Below are 24,940 nucleotides of genomic sequence, written 5' to 3'. Positions count from 1 at the left end.
GCTGGAGTGGGGGGTTGAGATGACCTTTTAAAAAACTGCTTTGTTTTCTCTGGGTGTATAACTTGTCCTGCCCACAAGACATGCAACAAACTTTAGAAGTGCTGTAGATTATGGTGAATAGGTTTAAAGATAAAAACAGAAGTCCCGACCCCTGAAATATTATACTTGTTTCTATATCTAACTATATATCTATATCTGTCAAATTAAGCCTAGCTCTCCAGTTCGTCCACCAAATCTCCTGCCAGCTCAGGGGGCATTTTATGGTGCTTCTCTTGGTCCTGACATGGAGTCCAGACTGTAGTTGGGCATCTACTATGTGAATGTGGATGATAAGCATCTTGCATTAATTGCATCTAGCTGAAATATTGCTCTCTGGGTCTCCAGAGGATCTCCATGCTGTGAAAGTTGCCCATTCCTGCCCCTCTCTTTACTTCTGTTGAAATGACATGAGAGTTGATGGGCTTTTTTTTTAATACCCTCTCATCTAAGATTAGAACTCAGGGTCACTCCGAGAAATGGGCTGGCGGTAGATCTGGGATGGGCAAAGGAGAGGACTTCTTTGTTCGGCTCAAATTACACTTGGGAATTGATTGCCACAAGATGTGCTGGTTGATACTGGCTTAGATGGTGTTTGAGTGTGTGTTACAGGATTAGCCACATGCGTGTTGGGTAAGTCTTTCAACAGCTGGGTGAAACCTCCATGTTTAGAGGTAGCCTATCTTTCAGTGCCAGTTGCTGGAGGGGCCAGTTGCTGCCCGCGAACTTCTGAGAGGCGCGTGGCTTGCCACTGTGGGAAATGTGAGGCTAGAGTCCCCTCTTGGTGATGCTGAAGGGCTCTTCTTGTGTCCCAGGTCTCTCTGCCCTGGGTGAGCATCCAGTCCACTTCCTCCACCTTCTCCTGCACCCAAATGGCGTCTGAGAAAGAGCCGTTCCTCTAGCTCAGCTGTGACAAAGACCTCAGAGAGAGGAGGCCGTGTGCGCAAGGCTTTCTCCTCTCTGCCCCCCTACTGTTCCTGTGTGCGGGTGGATTCGGTCTGCATTGATAAATGCCTGTGCACACCCATTGTACGCACACAAACATAAAATCCTCTGAATGGTGCTGAACTGCTTGCCACCAACCCCCTCTCTCTTTCACACACAGCACCCCGTTGGGAAAACTCATAATTTTTACACCACACGGGCTTGACTGGTCAGGGCTGGAATTACTGTCTCTTTGAAGTGCTTTTTGCAGGAGAGTTTACAGGCCTTTTTAATTACCTACAGCTTGTGAGAGGCCTATTTCCAGTCCAGCTTTTGATTGTTTGTTCTTTCCAGTGGCCTGTTCAGGAGGCAGAAGTGCAGCAATTGGCTCCCCCTTTGCCCTCTCCACCCGGCCTGGCCTGCCCCAAGGTTTAACAGAAACTTGTTGGGAAGACCTGCTTCCTGTTTAGAGAGAGCATCTTGCCTGAGCAGGTTCCCCTCCCAAGATCTACAGCCTGTCCTCTTGGCACAGTGTATTACTGGAACCGTGGTCTGATCAATGAGGAGATGTTATCCACAGGGTTGGAGGAAAATATATCCAATTCCAAGGGGTCAACCTCCAAAATATTGGAGCCAGCATCAAATGTTGACTCCATATGGGGTCTGAAACAATGTCAACACTCATTATCAGGTGTTTAGGATACTTGAGCAATCGGACTCCTGGAATTTCCCTCAACTGGGTTATAGGATCTCTCAGCTGACCAGTCAGATATTGTCTTGACAGTGGCCAGATATTGCCACATATCTCAAGAAGCCAAGCATGTCACCATGTAAGTGGCAGCTTCCCTTTTAATTTTGGTGCCATTTGTTTGCAAGTTAATGAGGATTGCTTGGCCCCACAGCCTGCTTAGGGCCTGCACTGAAATTTCAAAATGGGGAAGTTCACAGCGAATTCTAAGTTGCCTGCAAGGAGGAGCATCGAAGAACGTTCATGAGAAGATGTGTTTCTATAGAAGTCAAGCAAGCAAGGTTTCTGGAGATCCCTGGACATGCTGCAGTCTGGGGAATATCTAGGAGTGAGTGAAAACTAAACTATTTAGGGTAGTGAAATCCACAACAGATTGTGAGGAGCTGCAAAAAGTTCTTTCCAAACTGGGGGAGTGGACGAGAAGATGGCAAATGTAGTAAAGTGATGCATATTGGGGCAAAAAACCCCAAATTCACATATACACTGATGAGATCTGAGCTGTCGGCGACTGACCAGGAGAGGGATCTTGGGGTTGTGGTGGGCAGTTCATTGAAAGTGTCGACTCAGTGTGCGGCAGCTGTGAAAAAGACCAATTCTTTGCTAGGGGTGATTGGGAAGGGGACTGAAAATAAAAACGCTAATGTTATAATGCCCTTATACAAAACTATGGTGTGGTCACATCTGGAGTACTGAATATAGCTTTGTGTTATCTTAAGAAAGATGTTGTAGAATGAGAAAGGGTGCAGAAGAGGGCAACCAAGATGATCAGGGGCCTGGGGCACCTTCCTTATGAGGCAAGGCTACAACACCTGGGCCTCTTTACCTTGGAAAAGAGGCGACCAAGGAGAGACATGATTGAGGTGTATCAAATTATGCATGGAGTGGAGAAAGTGGATAGAGAAAAAAACCCCTCACAGCATTAGGACCAGGGGTCATCCCATGAAACGGAAGGTCAAGAAATTTAGGAAAAAGAGGAAGTACTTTTTCCACACAGTGCATAATTAATCTATGGAATTCTTTGCCATAGGTTGTGGTGATGGCCACCAGCTTGGATGGCATTAAAAGGGGCTTATACAAATTCATGGAGGACAGGTCTATCAACGGCTACTAGGCCAGTGGCTGTGGGCCAACTCCAGCCTCAGAGGGACGATGCTTCAGAGTACCAGTTGCAGGGGAGCAACAGCAGCAGAAGAGAGGGCATGCACATACCTCTTGCCTGTGGGCTCCCCAGAGGCATCTGGTGGGCCACTGTGTGAAACAGGAGGCTGGACTAGATGGGCTGCCTTGGGCCTGATCCAGCAGGGCTGGTCTTGTGGTCTTATGTTTTGGCCTTAATTCCAAAGACTTAAGACTATGACTTAAAAAGTCATGGATTTTTGCTGATTATTCCATCTTGCTTGCTGCATGAACCAGGGCATGTTCCTCTGTGTCAGCTGACTGTCTGCTTTCTAAAGCTCCAGTGAGGGGCTAGGACTCTGACTGAGGAAACCAGGAGTCGCCGAAATACCTGTCCAGTGAATCATCCACACCTATGGGAACTCTACTTAACATCGTAAAATTTTATAAAACTCAGTTGCACCTTTTGAAAAAGTGAATTTCATGGTTTCATATTTGTTATCTGCACAAGTATTTTGTAATCGGCACAAGTATGTTGATGATTAAAGTATTCCAATCAAGTTAACACTTTAAAAACACTTAGCTAGGAACATAGGAAGCTGCCATATACGGAGTCAGACCATTGGTTCATCAAGCGCAGTATTGTCTTCACAGACTGGCAGTGGCTTCTCCAAGGTTGCAGGCAGGAATCTCTCTCAGCCCTCTCTTGGAGATGCTGCCAGGGAGGGAACTTGGAAACTTCAGCTCTTCCCAGAGCGGCTCCATCCCCTGAGGGGAATATTTTAGATTGCTCACATGTAGTCTCCCATTCAAATGTAACCAGTGTAGACCCTGCTTAGCAAAGGGGACAATTTAATACTTGCTACCACAAGACCAGCTCTACACATAGTAAATTGTCCAGTGTCTCCTCGGATTTTGAGGCTGAATTAAGAGTAGATCTCGGGTCTCCCTCAAACTGGTCTACTTTGGCCAAAGCTGCTGACCAGGAAGAAGGATTTTTTTTTTCCTCCACCAGGAGAAACACATTCTCCACACATTCTCCTTCAGTTGCAGAAAAATGACTCTTTCCTCTGCCCCACCTTTTTTGGGTCCAGAATACATTTGTGGCAATTGGACATTTTGGGGGATATTAAATAGTCTGCTGTGAGAAATGGGAGAATAAAATTGGTCGCCAGTGGTTTTCAGTTTAGTCAACCCTTGGTCCACCTAGTTCAGTATTGTCTACACCAACTGGCAGCGGCTTCCCCAAGGTTTCAGGCAGGGGTCTTTCCCAGCCCTACCTGGAGATGCTGCCAGGGATTGCACTTGGGACCTTCTGCATGCAAAGCAGATGCTCTACTTCTGGGTTATGGCCTCTTCTCCTAAGGGGAATATCTTACAGCCGACAGCACCCGCATGTAGTCACCCACCCAAATGCAAACCAGGGCGAACCCTGCTTAGCAAAAGGGACAGTCCATGCTTGCTATTGCACGACCAGCTCTCCACCCCTGAGAGCTTGTTGCGTTCAGTTTGCTTACAGTAACTCCTCCCCACCCCGATTTTAAACATGCATGAGAAATATGGAATGTCCAATGCCAGTCAAATGTTGAATATTAAAGTACAGTTCGTCTCTCTGCATTTTGGAGAATATAATTGAGAATCAATATCTCTGTGCTTCTCGGTGTATTTTGTTTTTCTTCTTAAAAGCCCAACTTTAGCAAAAGCGGACGGCTTGTCTATTGATCTTTTGCTTTCAGATCTTAACAGCGTGAGCGGCTATAATACCTTGCTTACATCTGCTAGGGATTTTTTTCCTCTCTTTTTGCAACATTGCCTTAATCCAGTGAGCATAAATAGAACATTTCAATCATATTTTGCTACAAGGAGCCAGGGAGATAAAGTGCTTTAAGACCTAGCTGAAAGAGACTGTATGCGATTGGGCGCGATAACATCTTCTTATAAGCAGGTGCCAAATGGAAAACTTTTGTTCCTGCAAAATTTGTTGATAGAGATATTTCAAATAAATTACTTGTCGAAAGCCAGGACGATGTTATTTTTTAAAAGAAAACTCGCACACACAATGGGTCAGTTACGTAACCACTGGAATTGCTGCCTTGGATTTGATTGTCAAGCAGATCTCTAGGTGAGCTGCTGGGTGTAGCAAGATGAATGTGTTGCTTTGTCATTGCTGACACCCTGTTCCAATGGGCGTGGAAGGGAAGCGGGAGGAAGGATCTTATCTCCCGGCGCCTTGCTGGATTGGAGTTAGCCGCGGATATTCTTGTGTGTCCTGTCATGAGGACCTAGAGTGGATAGGGGCATGTCAGAAGGTGCACTGAATGTTGGGGACTGGTGGACCGTGAATGGCAGTTGTTTGGCGGGTCTTCTCCCCAATCAAGGGGTGTTCCGATGCACCGGGGCTGCCCCGCTGGGCGCTCCATTGGTGGCTCTCTAATGCCGCTGGCCTGCATGGTGATCCCAGCAAGAACAGGCGGCCCCTTTAAGGGAGGCCTGTTCTCACTGGCATCGGGAGCAGCGCTGGCTTGGTGACATCACCAGGCCGCGCTGATACAGCTGCAGTGGAGGCTGCCGGTTGGGTGGCTGGCAGCAAAGCAGGCAGGTGGGTGGGCGGATGAGCAGGGGGGGCAGTGGCCACGGAGAGGAGGAAGGGGTGGGGAGAAAGGGCCGCCTTCCCCTCACGTCCTCACATCTTGTCCCAGGCTCTTCGCCAAGCATCCTGCGCCCCTGTCCAAAATTATGTATTTCACCTTAGAATTTTGGACATGGCTGTCTCAAGCAGGGGGCCCCAAGCCGTGCTCTCCCTGACGTTGCTGAACATGGCCAGGGATGATGGGAGCTCCCCGTTGTCGTTCTGGAGGACCACGGTTTGGGAACCCCTGAAGCAAAGGATGGCTTCTTCCCACATAACCCTAGAACGGCCTTAAAGGTCTGACTCTGACTTGTCCCACCATCCTGGCGAAGGCCCTTCCGTTGTAGTGGCAGCTCCCCATCTTTGGAACAGTCTCCCCAGGAAGGCTCACCTGGCCTTCTGGTCCCGGGGGAAGGCCTTTTCAGTTTTATTCGCATCTCATAACCGCTCTTGTTTTAATCTGTGCTTAATGCTGTCGGTGTTTTGACGCTGTTTTCTGCTGGTTTTAATTAATGTATGTTTGTGACGGTGTTGAAATTTGTTGTGTGCGCGCTTGGAAGCTGTTCTGGAAGTCTTATTGTAGACTGAAGGGCAGGCTATAAAAACAAACTCTGAACACCCAACAATTCGCTTGCCCATGTTTTCTTTTTCTTTTTGGCAACCAAGGCGGCAAGCGGCTTAAACCAATTTGCATGTTTACGTACAGAAGGCTGATAAATCTGCTTCAGATGCTAAACCACCTTGGTCTGAACTGGTGCATGGCACTTAATCCTTTCAGTGTGAAACAGGGAACTCAGAAGAGCTGCTTTGCAAACTGAAGCTCCCAGATGGACGCAAGGCTCCCCTCTTCTTCAGACATGTCGGTCATTCTGGAGCAAGTAGGCAACTTCTGGTTCAGTTGCAACCTTTCCAGTGTTAACTGTGTGTTATCACTGCATGATTCGTCTATAAGTTGGAATGTTGTTCAGGGCGAAGGGTGCTGTGCCGCATTTTGAGCCTAAGAGGAGCCCTGCTGGATCAGTCCAGAGGTCTGATTCTTCATGGAGGAGAGGTCTATGAATGGCTACTATTCTGGTGGCTGTGGGCCACCTCCAGCCTCAAAGGCAGGATGCCTCTGAATACCAGTTGCAGGAGAGTAACAGCAAGAGAGAGGGCATGCCCTCAACTCCTGTCTGTGGCTTCCAGTGGCATCTGGTGGGCCACTGTGCGAAACAGGATGCTGGATTAGATGGGCCTCCTTGGGCCTGATCCAGCAGGGCTGTTCTTATGTTCTTATGTCCATTCAGGGCAGCCTCCCACTTCCCACAGTGGCCAACCAGGTGCCTCCCATAAGCCCACAAGCAGGGCATGAAGGCAGTAGCCTCCCCAATGCTTCCTTTCCAGAAGTGACTGTTGAGTAGCACACTGCCTCTAAACATGACATCTCAACTAATAGCCCACAATCGACCTTTCCTCTGTGAATTTGTCTAGTCCCCTCTTAGAGCAGTCTAAGCTAATGGCCACCGCCGTATCTTGTGGCAGTGAGTTCCACAAACATACTTTTGTTGGTTCTGAATCTACTGCCCTTTGGTTTCACTGTGGAACCAGAGTTCTAGTGTTGCAAAAGGGAGAACAGTTTATTTCTATGTACATTCTCTATCTCGTGCATACACAAGGAGAGGGGAAGAATGGGGACCATACTGGTGAAATGAAGGAGAAGAGATGGTTGGGGGAAAGAGGTTGTCGAGAGCTGTGGTGCAGCTTTCAAAACTTTGTGATTCTATTCTTTTCACTGCTGGTCTGCTCTCCTTTGACAAAACCCTCCTGCCTCTGACATCCTGGAACAAATTATACATTCATGCCACGTTCCCGTCTGTCTGCATAATTACAAGCCACTTCAGGATCCCAACCTGTTTGACTTTTCCCGCTGTTTTGACCATTATATTCCTGTATTTTGTTGTGCTTTTAGCTGTGAGGCATAAATAAAAGTTATTCCAATAATTCATACCACTTTCTTCTTTGGGAAGAATTGAGGTGATGCATGCACGGTTGGCTTGCACCTTAGCCTGTGTTTTGACTGGCTTTTGGAAGGCCTTGGAAATGTGTCTGCTTGCATGGCCAGGCGCTTAATTGTGATGTGGTGGTTGACAAACAGCCGTTTTCATCTTCTGTGTCTCCTGTTTCAGCTGGTAGATTGCTGTGAGATTCCCCAGCATTGCGCTATCCTCTGTTCCTTCATCCAAACCATTTACAAAACTGTTGAACAGCTTAGGGTCCTGGACAGATCCTTGTGACACTCTGCTCCAGACCTCCCTGCAGGATGACATAGTGCCGTGAATGATTCTCCCCTGGATACAGTGGTTCAGCCAGCAGTGAATCCACCTTACAGTAAGGTGATCTAGCCTACATTTTGCCGTCATGTCAGTAAGGAGCCTTTGTCAAAACAAGGTATACTATGTCCACAGCATCCCCATGATCTACTAAGCTCTGTCAAAAAGGAGAGGATTGGAAGGTGTCATTACTTGGTCCTGACAAACCCAGGCTGGCTCCTAGTAATTGTCACGTTCTTTTCTAGGTGCTCACAAGCCTACTGCTTAATCATCTCTTCTGGAATATTGTCAGCTATTGACATCGGGCTGACTGGAGTTTCCCGGCTTCTCCTCTTCCTGCTTCATGAAGAGAGGTGCAGCACTGGCTCCATTCTTCTGGCACCTCACTTGTTCTCCAGGGGACTCCTGGAGAATGGGAGAGGTTGCCTTCTTCTTTGTTGGTGTCTTTTGGGGGTACAAAGCCAAACCATTCATATGTGCATGTTCCCCCCTCCAAAAGAACCACACCCTATAGTCTTTCCCGTTAAGTCATGGTAGCTAAGACCTGAGACCTTTTGCTGGAACCTTCTGCTCCTTCCAGAGGCCGCCTTCTCTGGAAGTCAACCCACGTGTTTTTGTTTTAAAGGATGCCCTGTGTCTGCCTGCATTTGTGTCTCGTTAGGTCTGTTCGTAGAAACTCAAACTGTCTTGGCTGGGTTGTGCTCCTTAAATATTTGGGCTGGCTTCAGAGGCTGGGCCGTGCTGAAGCAATGATGAATCTCTTGTCATCCGACGTTATAGAATTGTTTTCTTCCTTGCCTCTAAGGTTTTTTCATAATTGTGACAGGCTGAATTATAGTCCCGTACATGTTGACAAAGAAACGGCTTTATTTTGTTATGTCCTTGGGTGGCTTTAAAGCACATATAGAACTCTCTTTTACCACTTGGTTGCTATACTGACATCCATTGCTGTACCCAAAGAGGGCCTTAAAAAAAAGTGGAGTTCTTCAGTTTTTAAAGGCTGTACACAGGTTCTTGTTTAAATAGCAGACACAATGCTCGTTAAGCCCTATTCACATGTTCTGTGCGGTGCATGCAAGACCCTGTACAGATCAGCAAGCATGTACAGTCATTAATGCATTAGGTTCAATGCACATACAGGACTACAATTCTGTGTGCTGCCTTTGAGGGAGGCTGTGCTCAGCTTCATTCTTGAAATGAACGCATGTACAGTCTCTCACAAACCTGTGTGCATGCGTACAGAAACCTGAATGATGCATGTACAATGTTATGTCTGAGTAAGACTTTGGATTCAGCACAGGCTTTAAACCCCCCTTTAAAATCAATGGGGTTAAAACGTGCTTCAATTTGACGACATCATGTTGTTTATTTATTTTTATGTTCATATCCCGCTCTTCCTCCAAGGAGCTCAGAGTGCATGGTTATGTTTCTCCTCGCAACAACCCTGGGAGGTAGGTTTGGCTGAGAGAGAAGTGACTGGCCCAGAGTTGCCCAGGAAGTTTCATAGCTGAACAGGGATGTGAACTCAGGTCTCTGCAATCCTTGTCCAGCACTCTTGCCACGCTGGCTTTCTATGTATCATTGACACTTTTAGGTGTATCCCTCTGTAACACACACCTTTGCAAATATGTGTATCCCACAGCTGTGCTCATCAGAAAGCAGTGACCTCTCTGGTGTAAACTTGTGGCAGACTCGGGCTTTCAGCTTTCATGTAATGTGTGAAATGGTGCTTCCGATGATTGCCTGTGGGTGCTGCTGTTTTACTCCCCGTTGCATGTTGAGAGGCTTTGAGAGAATGCATGCCCACACCTGACCCCCTGCAGTTCTCTGCTCTCCATAGTCTGCGGCTGTCAGGTGAAGGACCATGCTTGGAGCGGTCTTGGATGCTCCTTATACGCTTAGCGAGCCGTCTGCTGCTGCTGCTGCCGTAGCTCATCTGCACACCTCTGACAGAACACATGTGGATGGATTTCAGTGTCGGTAGTTAGGGATGATAAAGTTGGGTCTCTTTTCCCCGCCGCTACTTGGGCTGGTTCTGTGGCCCCTCTTGCTCTGGAGAGGAGTCTGCTCGATATCATTTGGGCTTGACAAATGGCTTCAGGAGTTGCCAGTTCACTCTCAAGTGAGCCGCTGCTTTATAAAAGAGACAGAAGGCCTTCCCGATAAATGCCTTGGATGGGCGCCTTTCATCACTTGGCTTGGGCAGTGTCTAGATTCGCAGCCCGGGGTCAGTAGTGGAGACGGAAGCAGGAAAATAAATCTGTTGAGGTGTTGATTCAGAACCCATTTTTGTCTTTGTTTCCTCCACCACCACCCCAGATCATTCTGTTTGCATTTCTGGCCTCCTTGAACTCCTACTTATTATTTCTCCTCACTGATGATTTCCACAATGCTGTATAAAGGTGAAAAATGCTTTCCCTAATCTCAGCTGTTCTTTTCTGCACTTCAGAAAGGTAGGCTATCAATACACTGGCAAAGTACTTCTAATGTTACAGCACCAGCGTGCCTGGAGTTTTTCCTGATTCAACCCTAAAAAGTTCCCATTTCACACCAGACGGACTGAGGTTGGGTTGCGCATGTAGCTGGGTGAGGATTAGAACTCAGGTCCAGCCTCCTCTGCTGAACCCGCCTTGCTGGTGTGATGTGTGCGGGCCAGCTTCTGATTCTAAGAAGGTTGCATATACTCTCAGAGAGGGAAATGAGTCAAAATCGCAACCCGTGCTTTCAGAATTAACTCTCTTGCTTTCTCTTTCTCTCTCCCTCTATTAAGATTTCCAGTTCCTGCTCTCATTGTTGTAGCCTTCATAGAAGGACTGTTTGTTTGTCTATTTCCTCTGCAAGACTTGGGGATACAAAAAGCCACCCCTCCCCTTTTAAAAACTGTTGCCTTCAGCCCAATAAGCAACCTCTCAGCTTTTTCGTTGTCACCCTCCTGATTGGATCTGTGGATAACATGTTGATTTGGTGAACTGTTCCAAAGATCCAAGTATTGGCATTTTAGAATAAACTTCTGTGTGTCCCGTACCCCCACCTGCCAACAAAGTAGTCTCACTCCTCTTTCTTTGTCATTTTTGTTTCTCCTCCAGGAAACTGCACAGTGGAATGAAGACGTACGGGTGTGAATTGTGCGGGAAACGGTTCCTTGATAGCTTGCGCCTTAGGATGCACTTACTGGCTCATTCAGGTAGGTTTGGAAGAGGGGGGCACTCTTCTCCCTTCTCCCTCCCCCCGGAAGTTTAACGCTGTTTTAATCTGGGCAGAAATTGGAATCGCCTGACAAAACCTGTCCTAGGAGTTTGAAATGGTTTCTGTCCAAGCAAGGGTATGGAGGTTTTAACTACTAGTGTAGATAAACAGTTGCGAGTTGCATAAAGGGGTAAAGCAGAAAGAATTTCTAGATGCCTTTAAATCTCCTCAGGCAAAGCATCCACGTTGTGTAGAGAAAGAAAGGAATTTCAGTAGCATTATCACAATTTCTTGGGGATATCCCTTACCGCCCTGTGCTGGTCCCAGAATACAGAGAGAGAGAGAGAGAGAGAGAGACGCATATTTTTTAGATGGACCAGCTTGGGTTGCTGTTAGAATATGCAGACTTTCCAGTTTCATAGAACTCTTCATCATGTAGAATGGAAAGGGTATATTTCAGGTATGTGCTGAGCAAATCTTGTTAAAAGTGATGGATCAAAGCTGTGTGAGGATTATTGGCTGTTTATGCACATTTTTGCCATCACTTGTGTCCCAGCTTATATTGTATTGGTGAGTCTTCTCCCATTTTGGATAACTGGTTTTCTTCTGCTTCTGTGTGTGTGTGCAAAGGGCCACCTATATAGTAACTCAGGAACCCTTCTCAGTAAAGTAGGCCAGGATTATGACACCTGCATTGCAGGTGAGGAAAGTTGAGGTGGAGACAACTGTGGGTTGCCTAAGGACCACCACATGAGTTCATGGCTGAGACGAGATTCGAACCCAAGACTTGAGGGTTCATAGCACAGTCTGTTAGGCTATGCCAGCTCTCAGCTGGGAGAGGTGGATACAAAGGAATGGTTGTGATGGTAGAAGGACAAGGGAATGGGTCAGGGCAAGGGTTAGGGTTAGGGTACCCTTTGGCCACTGACGTTTGTGCTCTGCCCTGCTCCTGGGTCTTGAGAGTTCTTTAGGTGCCTGACACATACCTTCAAACTTTTCTTTATGGTCCTAAGAACTAGAAACATAGTGTGAGTGAGTGAGTGCCGTCAGGTCAGTGTCGACTCTTAGTGACCACATGGAGAGATTCTCTCCAGGATGATCTGTCTTCAACTTGGCCTTTCAGGTCTCTCAGGGGTGCATTCATTGCTGTCGTAACTGAGTCCATCCACCTTGCTGCTGGCCATCCTCTTCTTCTCTATCCTTCAACTTTCCCCAGCATGATGGACTTCTCAAGGCAGCTGGGTCTTCGCATGAGGTGTGATTCTGTCTTGTCTATCCATGTGGTTTTCTTGGTACAATACAGGAGTGGTTTACCATTGCCTTCTCCTGCGCAGTATGAAATGATGCCTTTGTCATTGTCACTGAAGTGATCGTCCTCCTCCAGCACCTTATTTTATCGCTGCTGCCCAATATAGGTGTCTGCTTGCTTTAGCTGGACAGCTGGGATGACCTTTGTGCTTTGGGTGACCCTACTGGGAGTAGACCTCCCGTCTCGGCGTACTTCGCTCATCCCTCCCAGGAACACACACCCCACCCGCCACGATGAGGCCGCATAGCAGGCCTTGGGGCAGGGTGGGGGTGGAGAGAAACATAGCTTACTTACATGCATACATGTCCTCACAGGTCCAGCCAGACCCTGCAGTGCAATTGCAGGGACCATAAACTGCCTCCTCCAAGCCTTTTGCAGCTGGCAGACCAACTGGCTGCCCTGCTCTGGATGAGCTGAGGTTTCAGAGTCATGTCTCATTTCTGAGGGTGGTTCCGTTTCTCCTGGCTTCTTAATTGCACAGATGCTTAAGCGCATCCCTGAATTACAGCCTTGGAATCCCACGTGCCTGATTACTGTTCGATTCCGTCCATCAGCTTGCGGTCTGTGCAGACAGTGCCTCTTTCCCCCCACTCCGTCTTCTCCACCACTGCCTTTGGCGTTAGCACGTGCATATTCCGAACACCGTGCTTTCCACCTTGGAGCACCCGCCGAAGTTTCATTAGTAAAACAATGGCAGAATTAGGCTCTGGCCACTGCTAATGAATCTTGCGATTGGGTTCAAATTATGCAGGGCCCTTAATTAAATGGATGGAGAGGAGGAGGAATGCTGCGCTCGTGAGCCAACTTGGCCCTCTGCAAAGTTAATTTCATCTCAAACTTCCTTGCACATGCAACTTCATGCGCAAGGAGTTCCTGAGTGTGAAGCTCTTGTCCTCCTCACGAGCCGTAGCAGGACTTTGCTGGCGGGTACAGCATGACAGGGAACCCTAGACATCCGGATGGGTGCTGCGTTGCTCTAAGCATCTATGCACTTGCTCCTCAAGGTGCACAACCTATGCCAGGCCTCATAGGTTTGCACAAGAGCGCCGTTCCCCAAATCCCCAGGGCTTGAGCACAGCTATGTGGTCTTCCTGCACAAATGCAGATTTGTTTGCTGCACAAGTCTTGTCTTAGGATGTCGGCTGTCGTCTTTGTGGCGAGTCCTGCACCAAAGGTGGAAGATGTTTTGGGAAGGTTCAGGAAGGTCAGGAAAGGTCCCACAGGAAACGTAGTTCCAGCAAAGCTCCATATTTCCAGCCAGACAAGATTTTTCTGGAGAGGTTAATGCACACATGGATGCTTGCCGATCACCGGTTATGCTCAGTCCAGCACTTCAGCTAACTGGGAATGCTGGATGTCCAAAGACTGGATGTGTGTTCAGGGGAGAGGGGCTGGGAGCGGGGGGTGTGTGTGTCTCCTCCTCCTCCTCCTCCTCCCTCCATTGCAAGAAGTGGGAAATTGGGCTTGGGTCAGAGTGGCCGGGATTCAACTAGCGCAGTGCTGCGCGGCGCATCTCATATTGTCTGAGGGCCGCCCGGTGGCAGGCCGCGTGTGGGGTGCACCCGGCCCCTCAGCTGTGTTTTCCCTCTTCTCTCTCCCTCCCTGCCCCCAGCCCTCTCCTTTCCTGGCGCACGCTGGATCTGTTTGTTGTTGTAGCCTTGGCCGGGCGCCAGCAGCTGGCTGGCTGGCTGCCTGCTTTGCGGGTACAGTATGTACAGTGAGCGCTAAGCCAAGTTTGTCATCATGAAAGATTAATTTTTGTCTCCCTGCTTGGGTGGGAGGGAGGGAGGGAGGGAGGGAGGAGCCGCTCTGATGCTCGAAAACAGCCGAGTCGAATTCCAGCGCTGTTGTTTATGAAAGCACCGGCTCCCGCTTCGACCTTTTTTATGCAGACCTTCTCTGCCCTTTCTTCTTCTGCCCCCGCTCCCCCCACCCTCAGATAGGCTTACAGCAAGTTGGCTGCATGAGAGACTCTTCTCAGTCCTGGAAGAACAATGTTTTTCTCCATCCCTTTCACTCTGTGTGTGTGTGTGTGTGTGTGTGTGTTGCGGGGGACATGCAGAGAAATCCATGGGCTCTTTAACTAGATATTGGCTCCGTAGGGGGCCCATCCAGCCGTCCTGAGCCCTCGGTTTCTTCTTCTTCTTCTTCCCATGCTTCTGCATGGTCTGGTTTGGATGCTTCTGCTGATAGCTATAAAACCCTGAGCTGAATTGCTTAAAAAAAAAAAAAAGAATCATGTTGGATGCACATTAACTAATCAGATGTTTTTACAAGTGACTCCTGCTGATAAAGAGACCCCTCCCACCCCCCAAAAATTAGCCTAGTATTAACCCACACATTAAATAACAGGGCAGGCCTGTTTTCCACCTGCGCTGTTGAGGTCAGCGCACTGTGATGTGAAGCGCACGGGGCCGAGGGCTGGCTGGATGCTTGGCTTTCTCCGGTACGGTGGGGTGCAAATCTGCACAGCCTCCAGGCCTGCTCTGGTGGGCTCCAGAGAGCCCGATCCTTCCGCAGAGACTGAGGGTGGGGGCTGCAGCTCTGGGCAGGATTTGGGGGACTGAGGAGAAGCCCTGGGTTTGATTTCTGGCTGGCGTGTGGGTTCCAGCTGGCCCCCGAAGTAGGACAGGGAAGAGTTCCACCACCTCCCGGACAGAGCTAGAGTGACTGTGGGGCCACAGCTTAATGGTGGAGCAGCATCTGCAGGCGGGGCTGGGAGAGACTCCTGCCTGAAACCTTGGAATGCTGCTGCCAGTCAGTGCAGACAAGGCTGAGTAGACGGATCAGTGGTCTGACTCAGTATAAAGCAGCTTCCTATGTTTCTGTGTCCCAGTGATTTGTAAACTGTATGTTGTAATGGAAGAGGCTTTCCTCCTCCTCCTCTCCACCCACACTTCCTCGACCCAATCCAGTGAAGGAAACCCATGCATGGATCACTTAGCCCTATTCAGACACTCTGTTGTATGGGTGTTCAGGTGCCTGTGTGAAGGACGGTACCTGAGTTGGTTTTAAAAGTGAACCTGGCCCTCAGATGCATGGTATGGATAGGAAGGATGTGCGCTGAACACAAGGTGTGAATGACTGCATCTGTGGACATGGCACACTTGTTGTACGAGTGCTGGACCGAACGTTGGGCTCGGGCTTTGCCGGCTCAGGATCCAGTGGCCCATTGAAGGCGTGTCTGAGCGCAGGCACTGTCCCGAGAACATCAGCCCCCAGGCGGTTCTGTTGATGATTCCCCCGTCCCATTTCCAGCAGTGAGCAGCCAGAGGGCCCAAGGAGAAGCCCACAAGGAGGGCCTGAAGCCCTCCCGTACTGCCTGCCCCTCAGCTCCTGGGGAGCACTCCAGCCTCTGAACGGGACCCCCATCGATCTGTGCTGCTGCTTTCCACAGATGCCCTGAAGGGCCTGGTGCCACGTGGCACATTGGTGACCCGTTTGCCAGGGTCCGGGAGATGGTTCTGCTGCACAGCATTTCTCACGTCGGGAAGGGACTCTGTGGCTCTCAGTCTGTGTGGCTCGTTATCGGATATAGAGAGCGTTGTGATTGATTGAGCCAGGGACCTCTTGGGTGTGGGTGGACGTTCAATGCGTGCATGGAGTCCTGGTGTATGCAAGGCAAGGACTTTCCCACAGACTTCAATACTGCAGGCTTAGGATGGAGAGAGAGAGAGAGAGAGAGAGAGATACATATACATATACATATATATACATATACACACACACACACACACACACACACACACACACACACACACATATATATATATATATATATATATATATATATATATATATATATATATATGGGAATCCCCCCTGAATCGCCTAAGATGCAGAGATAGGAATGCTCTTTTGTATCTGGGTAGCCTGCACATGCATTAAGGCTACTAGAAACCTGCTCTTCTGCCCTACTCTTACATAGGAAGCTGACTTATACTGAGTCAGGCCATTGCTCCCTCCAGCTCAGTATTGTCTACTCCGGTGTTTCTCAACCTACCTCACAGGGTTGTTGTGAGGATAAAAATAAGCATGTACACCAGTCTGAGCTCCTCGGAGGAAGAGCAGGATATAAATGTGAAAGCAAACAAACAAACAAACCACTGGTCCACGGACCAGTGCCGGTCCATGAGGCATCACTAATAAAAATCACACACAGACCCCCAAAATTGGGGGGGGCTGGCGGGGGCCGCCGCCAGAAGCTCTCCATAGTTCACTTCCAGGCAGCCCTCGCTGCAGGATAATGTTCATTTCAAGGAAGCGAGAAATGAACGTTCTCCAGCCCCGCGAGGGCTGCCTGCCTAGAGAGGAGCTCTGGAGAGCTCACCTGGGCCCCCTGGCCCCTTGGCCCCTCCCCCTTTGCACATGACATCACTGGGGGGAGGGGGGGTGGCGAGGGAGGCGGCCCCTTCACGAACTGCTGCTCTGGGAAACTGCGCACGAAGAATAGCACCGGTCCATGACTCCTATAGCACTGAGAAACACTTGTCTACTCTGACTGGCAGCCGCTTTTCAGGGACAGATTTCCCAGCCCTGCCTGGAGGTGCTGCCAGAGATTGGACTTGGGGCCTTCTGCGTGCAAAAGGGGGCTCTGCCACTAGTGAGCCCCCCTTGTTGGGTGTCTCTCCCCCTCTCCCCTCCCCCTTGCCATATGCATTGTGACCGGTAGGAAACCGACTCCAGTTGTCCAGGTCGCCCACAGCCATCCCGGAAGGAACCCTGTGGGGCTGTTGCTTGCCACCCGTCTTTCGTCACGCAGGTTCATGGGCAACCCTCCCGTCTTCCTTCTCAAGCGGACGCGTATTTCAGGGCCCAGCACCCGGCTTCTCACGATGGCCAGCCAGATGCCTCTGAGAAGAAGCCCACACCCAGGGCCTGAAGGCAGCAGGGTGTTCTTGATGGCCCCCGTTTATTTCCGTCCCTCTCCCGCTTCCTGCCACAGGTAGACGTCCCCTTTCGCCAGGCAAAGCAAATAGTGGGAAAGAAGGTGCCTCTTTGCCAGACGTGTGCCTGACACACACACACACACACACACACACACACACACACACACACACACACACACACACTGGCAAGCAGCGCCCTCCTCCGTGCAGCAACTGATGGGCTATCCGGGGTGACCTGCGTGAGGCAGAGTTTCAAGGCAGGGTTGTGCCATGTGCACCTGGCAGAAGAGTGAGTGGAGACACCCCTTGGGGCAGTGCCAGCCTCCTACAAACCCGCGGCCTTCTTGTCTCCGCACTGCAAGTCGGTGTGGGCGTGTTTTCTCAGGGCGGCGTCTTGTGGCAGCTCCTCCGTCTTCGTGTGGAATCCTGACTGCGGCTGCCTGCTGGGTGCACGCCGGCATCTCTTGGGGAACCTGGTCGCGTGGCAAGCAGCAGGCTGGCATCTGGTGGAGCCGGGATGCCCATCGGGCCGGGGTGGGCAGCCAGCCCTGGCTTCACAGAGGAGCACCGGAAGCTGCCCTTTGCCCAGCCGGGCCACGGCTCCATCCGAGCGGGCAGGGCTCTCCCAGCTTTCAGAGGCGGGGGGTCTTTCCCAGCCTTCCCCAGACAGGCTGCCAGGGACTGAACTGCTGGCGGGGAAGGTGCTCTGCCCCTGGGCCACGACCCCACCCACAAAGGCTGTATGCACATCCTAGGAACACGGGGAGCTGCCTTGCGCTGAGCCCGTCCCGCTCAGTATGGTTTGCACTGACTGGCAGCAGCTCTCCAAGATTACAGGCTCAGGGGTCTTCCCCAGCCCTGTCTGGAGATGCTGCCGCCAGGGATTGAACCGGGGGCCTTCCGCATGTCAGCAGATGCTCTGCCGCTGAACTGTGGCCTCGTCCTCTAAGGGGCCTACCTCACAGCAGACAGTGCTCCCGTGGAGTCACCCATCCCAGTGCAAGCCCAAGGGGGCCATTCGTGCAGTCTGCGGTCCTGCCACAAGACCAGCGCTCCGCTCCGCTCCACCTCCCCCCCCAGCCCTCCGCTGTAGGGACTGGCTCTTTGGGCTTGGCTGCCTCCCAGGAGCCCCCCTCCTCCTGAAATCAGCGGCTGCGAAGAGGTGACAGGCCTTGGTCTGGCCACGAGAAGCACCCGGGAGGACAACGGGTCCCCAGGCGAGGCCGGATCTGGCCCCAGGGAAGGCTGCCAGAGCCCGGCTTGGGTCTTTGCGCGGCTGAAGGGGCTTCTTCTAACCCCTGCTGCTTTGGGGCCATCTGTGGCGGTTGTGCATGATCCTCTGGTGCCATCCGTGCATGTGGCCCTTTGCAAAGAAGCGGAAGCAAAAAGGCAGCTCTGGTCTCTGGCCCTTGGTGCTTGCAACCCAGCAATGACCACATGGGATGTTCCCAGCTATGCCGTTACCGACCGTTTGTCTAATCCACTCCAGGGGTTTGCCCACGCATGGCAGGGACCCTGCTGCATGGAGACTCTGGGGGCAGCTGCCACTTTCTTGCTGGGGGTCGCTCTTGGGAGCCTCAAAAAACGGGAAGCTGCCGCCTCTGCCCTTCCTCCTTTCCTCCCATCTGATGTGTCGTCTGCATGGAGGGAAAGCAAGGCGTTGCCGGCTTTCTGACTTCACCTGTTTGTGTGACAAGAATAGAGAAGCCTGTCCTGTGAGGCAGACAGCTGGATTCTGGGGGCCAGCACAGATGGGGCAACAAGGCGTCCGCCGGAGAAGTGGCAGGGAGACACACTGGCCGATATTTATATACCGCTTTTCAGCAAAGGTTTCAAAAGCAGTTTAGGTAGATAGATTAAATGGGTCCCTGTCCCCAGAGGGCTCACACACTCTAAAAAGAGCCATAAGATCTCTTAGAGAGCGCCTTCTTCGGTACGATCCCCACCGCACGTTAGGGTCAAATGAACAGGTCCGTCTTCGGCTGCCAACAACACGTCTGGTAGCGGCTCAGAATCTTCTCTGTGGCTGCTCCTGGGCTGTGGAAGGCACTCCCGGCAGTAATCCATTATCTGAGTTCATGATTGGCCTTCCAGAGAGCCCTTAAGACCTGCCTGTTTAGCCTGGCCTTCCAGGGTTTTAAAACTGGTTTCTTGGGGTTTTAAAAAGTGTTTTAATGGTTTTGATAATAGTTTTCTGTTTTCATAATTTTTGATTTTAGCAGTTTATTTTAGTGTTGTTTTAATGTAAACCGCCCTGACCCGTTTTCAGAAGGGCGGCATAGCAATCAAATCAAATCAATAATAAATAAATAAACAAGAGAGACACCAGCCACTGTCACTGGCGGTACTGCGCTGGGGGTGGAGAGGGCGAGCAAAAGAAGAGCAAAACCGTCTGTGGCAAGTTTCTTCAGCTTTCCCATTTCTGATGCATGAGCCCCAATGGAGCCCCATATCTCTCTCCCCACCCACAACCCACCCACCCCACGGTCTCATTTGCCCTGTGATCGTTGTCAGGCTAGGTCCTTCCCATTCAGCAAAAGGGAGAGAGCCGTGGCCCAAATGGGGTGTGTGGGTGTCTTAGAGATGGGGAATACTCACTGGGGATAATTGATGGCCCTTCCTTCCTTCCTTCCCTCCCTCCGTCCCTCCCTCCCTACCACCCTGCTGCACGGCCCTCTCCTCTGCCCTCCGTTGTCCCCAAATACTGTTCTCTGTGTCTTTTTAATCTGGTCTGCCAACCTATAAGAAGCTCTTCTATATTCTCCCTATGTAACTGATTGCATCCATGCAAGCTTTTCTTTTTTCTTGTTTTAAGAGGAAAAGGAAGTACTCGTGTTATTTAGGGTGAATTTCGCCCGCTTCTTCCTTTCTCTCTACCTCCCCCCCCCCCGCCTTGGATTTTGGCCGCTGTCCCAAATTTATTCCCAGAGTGATGTCATCGGCTTGCCGGCAGGTCTGAATGTTCTGCCAGCATTCCAGAGAGTTTATGATCACTCACAGATGTGCATCCAAGAACACACTGTACCCAGAGCAGAAATTAATGCAGGCTTGAGTGCTGTCCAAGCCTCAGACACGGGAGAGAGAGGAGGAAAAAGAAAACACAAACTGTTTAATGCTGTTTATAAATTATACACTTGCCGATGAAAAATACATTTCTTTCTCTCTTCCCCCACTCTCCACCCCCCCCTCCCCGGCAGCCTCAAGAGTTTAAGCTGACTAGAATAATATGGTTTTGCTCTTGAGCTCCTGTTCTGGCGAAGATTCCAGGTCGTGCTGCCGAGGCCCAGCCGGCTTCTCGTTCTCCCCCCACTCCGTCCTCCAGCCTTTACCTGATGAAATATCTTTTTTTCCCCTCCAGCACTCCTTCTCAGCTGTCACTTTTCTTTGTTAATTTGTTGTTGTTGTTGTTTTTTAAAGCTCAGTTTCTTTAGTCATATTTCTGCCATCCAGGCATTTTGCTGTGCCGAATATGACGCCAAGACTCTCCGGAAGCAAATAGGTTGTAGAATTTGGCCTTGCATCATTGGCTGCTACTAAATATGTGGGATCCCCACCCTCCAACTAGTTCCTTGACCAAGCTTCTAGTCCTCTGTGTGAGATGCCGGAAGTTCTAAAAATTCAATAGAGGTCGCTGTGCTAGGAAACCACCCCCTTAAAGGGGGCCCCTTTCTTCTTGGGGCTTTGAAAGGGCTGATAAGTCAAGCGTCCCCGGGCTGCCATTGAAGGTCTGAAGGGCTCATTTGTCCCACACCTCTGCCCTTTCGCCCCACACTCCGTTTCAGTGTCTGCTGTCCAAAACATGTCATGCATTTGTGGAGGGAGGGGAGCAGCATAGCCTTTGTAGTGTTATGAGTTCCCCCCCCAAAAAAAGCGAAAAAAGGAAACAAACCCAACGAAAAACCTGCTAATGTTTATCATTTGCCCAACAGGCTCGACAGATTTCTGTTTCCTGTCGTGCATCTCGGCTTTAAAGCCCCCTTGTTGCTAAGTAGCAGCCTCCCCTGTACTGTAATGGGCTGATTGTGTATTCTGTTCAGGAGTGTGTCTTATTTTTGTATGCAAGGCAAAGTGTTTTGATGGAGGACGATTGCAGAAGTGTCTGGAGGCTGTTTTGGAGTTTTATAGGCCGTACAGTACACTGTGTGCCTTCTGAAACAGAACACAGGCTGTTGAATTTTGGATCGGGTTTGTCATTTTTCCCCTCCAAGCACAGCCTGTCGAATAGAACATTGCTTTCAGAGGGAAGGCGGCAATTATGTAACCGCCCGGCTTTCTCTCCCCCCTGTGTGTGTGTGTGTGTGTGTGTGTGTGTGTCTGTTGGGGGGTGGCTAAACCGAAATGATGCACAGGCCCCAAAATAGATATTCCTTCTCTCCCCCTGTTTCCACTCACTCCACCCAGTTTCTGAAACACGGGAATGGTGTCCCTCGTTGGACATGGTGGCCCTTTGGCTGGGTGGGCCCCGTATCGGTTTGTGCTTTGCTGTCCGAATGCTGACCTTCCTTTCTGCTGTGTCCACCCCCAACTCACCCATCCCTGTGCTCTTTTCTCTTGTATTTAAATTTCTTGTTTAAAGAGGCTGTGTGTTTGTGTGCCCGTCTCACGCTCTTGTTTGTCTGAAGGAAATCAAGAGGCAGAATTGATGTCTTGGTAGCACTGCAAAGCTCTCGGCTTCTTCGCTGTCTGCTCAGAGAGAGGAAGGAGGCTGAGAGGCAGAAGCCATATTATCGGTGACACCTGAGTGCTCATCCGTCTTAGGGCCACACACGTGACCCCATTACCGGAGGCCAGGACCAGGCTGTTCCAGACGAGAAACGGGACTTGACCAAACAGGGTCTAGAATGCAGTGGCAGTGGTGCTGGCCAACCCAGATCTTGTATGCCAAAACAGGGAAGTCTCTGGTTCCAGATCTTGGTTCTGGCAAGATGACTGTAAGCAGCAAGGTGCCCTGTCCCACCATCAGCCCCCACCCCATCGTGCAGCGGACGGGGGCGGGGAGAAGGCTCATGCTGACTTTACAAGGCAGCAGTGCTTGGGTTGACTCGGGTAGTGATGTTGTGTGCCCTGGACCACACATGGACAGATTCCAGACTTATAGAATCACATGTATGTATGTATGTATGTATGTATGTATTGCCAAATCCCCAAGGTTCACCCGCCTCTAGCCAGATGCAGAAGAACAGCTCAGAGGAGCAGAGCCATGAGGGTGAATCAAGGGCAGAGACATAAGACCAGCCCTGCTGGATCAGGCCCAAGGCAGCCCATCTCGTCCAGCCTCCTGTTCCACACAGTGGCCCACCAGATGCCTCTGGGGAGCCCACAGGCAAGAGGGGAGAGCATGCCCTCTCTCTTGCTGTCGCTCCCCTGCAACTGGCATAGAGAGGCATCTTACCTCTGAGGCTGGGGGTGCCCAATAGCCGCCAGACTAGTAGCCATGATAGACTTGTCTTCCATGAATTTGTCTAAGCCCCTTTTTAAAGCCCTCCAAGCTGGTGGCCATCACCACATCCCATGGCAAGGAGTTCCATAGATAATTAATTAATTAAATTTCCTTCCCTGCGTGCTGTGTGAAAAAGTGCTTCCTCTTGTCGGTCCTAAATCTCCCAACCTTCTGTTTCATGGGATGACCCCTGTTTCTAGGGTTGTGAGAGAGGGAGAAAAAGTCCATCACCTCTTGCACCCTGCTAGCGCTGCCCTGGGACAAGTTATTCTTTGGGACAATGCCCTGGGATTGACCATGCTGTGCAGCTGCTGGGGGCAGGGACCTTCAAAGGGATCCCGAGACACCTTTGTGTCCATAGCCTCCATGTGGTGGTGACGGAGCGGCTCTCCCCAGGCCCACTCGGGTAGCAAGGGCCAACGACTAAACATCTGCAGCTATAACAGAGCAAGATTGCAAACCAGAACACAAACTGGCCAGCAGAGCTACACATGGACCTGTTCAAAGGCGGCCAACTAATATTTGTCTTTTGCAGAGAGAAACCCGAGAGAGAGAGAGAGAGAGAGAGATGGGGTGGGGAGGAATATATACACATACTCCTGCTAACTGGGCAAAGAGGTACCTTTTAAAAGCGGTGGCTCTCTTTATTTAGCAGAGGGAGAGTAACTGGCCCTCTCCACCCCAGCACAGCATCCCTCCAGAGACTGTTGCTGGTGTCTTTCGTATGTTTCTGTTTAGATTGTGAGCCCTCTGGGGACTTTATTATTTCTTTATGTAAACTGCTTTGGAAACATTTGTTGAAAAGTGGTATATAAATATTTGTTGTTGTGGTGGTGGGGTGTGTGTATGTATGTATCTGTTTGTTTGTTTTTGTTTGTTTATTAAAAATTTCTTATATACCACCTCCTCCAAAGACTCTAAGTGGTGAACAACAACAATAACAAATAAATAAAAATTAAAAGTGTGTGTGCGTGTGCATACTTATCTATAGACACCTATGTGCAGTTTACATGCTATTGTTAAAGCTACAGAGAATATCAGAAACCCTTGACAAACTGCTTGAACGCCAACCGCCCCCCCCCCCCCGAGATCAGCAGTAGATCTTGATCGACCTTCTTCCTGCCTCTGCTCTCGTCAAGAAGCAGTTGGCACAACTCAAAGGCAAGAGACCTTCTTTTCGGACCTCTCAGTCTTGTGACATCGGTGGGGTTTACACAAGAGGACAGGAGTGCTTGTTTTATAGACTGTATGGACTGTTTCGGGGCTTGAACAAAATTGCACAGCTCCTGTTAGTTTACCTGGGTCGCCTTCACCTCCCATCATCCGCAGCAGCAAGAGGTGGCCCCAGCTGTTGGGGCTGGAGGGAAGGGTGTTGTGGTCCGGCAGCACCCGGGGACCCAGTAGGAACCCCTAGTCTAGAGGGTAGGGTTGCCATATTCAAGCTTCCCAAATCTGGGTGCCTAATTTGCACATTATGCAAAGTATGTGGCAACTAATTTGCGTTTTATGTATTTATGTATGTATTTATTTTATTAAGATTTTCTTATTACCGCCTCCTCCAAAGACTCTAGGTGGTGAACAACAATACCAATACCAAGAATTAAGAAGATGATGATGATGATGATTAATAAAAAAATAAAGGGCAAACGTGTGACGAAACAAGTGGGTCTTGAGAAGGGCCTTAAAAGCAGCCAGGGAGGGGGCTGTATGAATGGGGGAGGTGTTCCAAAGAAAGGGGCAGCCACAGAGAAGGCCCTCCTACGGGCCCAGACACCACGCACTACATCGGGGCCCGAGACACTAAGGAGGGCCAGCTGAGAAGACCTCATAGGATGGGATCCAACTGGCCGAGAGAGGCGATCCCGGAGATATACCGGCGCTAAGCCCATAAGGGTTTTGTTGGTGAATTGGACCCAGAAGCGAACAATTTATTTGACAGTTTTGTATACTTTCCCCTCCTCCTCTACCCTCTCATATGATCAGATCCAGAGCAAAATCCGGGTAGCACATTTGAAATCGATCTAAATCTGGGTGGAGCAGCCAAATCTGGGGGGGGGACCCCCTGAATTCCGGGGGACATGGTGACCCTACTAGAGGGTAGCTGCAAGGACCGATTGTGTCCACTGTTTCTGCCCTGTGGCTGCAGGAGCCGGACGTGGCTTTGCACAGCCAGCCCAACATTTGCCCTGTCCAGAGAGAGGCCTAGTAGGCAAAGCCCAGGAGGCTTCCTTCCTTCCTTCCCGGCCGTTCTGCGAAGCTTCGGGGATTGCTGAGGGAGCGTCCGCAGCTGTAATAGTCTGGCACAGGCCATTACCTCATGGGTTTAAAAATGAAATAAGACCTCCATTATGATT

The 24,940-nt window shown here is 50.1% G+C and overlaps 1 protein-coding gene across 9 annotated transcripts in view; it reads left to right on the top strand.

Moving 5' to 3' along the window:
• ZBTB16 (zinc finger and BTB domain containing 16) overlaps nt 1–24,940 on the top strand; it is a 237,845-nt gene that overhangs the window by 132,047 nt on the left and 80,858 nt on the right. For all 9 annotated transcript variants that reach the window (XM_053269734.1, XM_053269733.1, XM_053269729.1 and 6 more), the window contains one exon: nt 10,849–10,946. In XM_053269734.1, coding sequence (XP_053125709.1) covers nt 10,849–10,946 — 98 coding nt within the window. The remainder of the gene's footprint in view (nt 1–10,848; nt 10,947–24,940) is intronic.

The sequence above is a fragment of the Hemicordylus capensis genome, chromosome 8 (assembly GCF_027244095.1).
Source record: "Hemicordylus capensis ecotype Gifberg chromosome 8, rHemCap1.1.pri, whole genome shotgun sequence".
Classification (NCBI taxonomy): domain Eukaryota; kingdom Metazoa; phylum Chordata; class Lepidosauria; order Squamata; family Cordylidae; genus Hemicordylus; species Hemicordylus capensis.
This window is presented reverse-complemented; position numbering and strand designations above follow the sequence as displayed.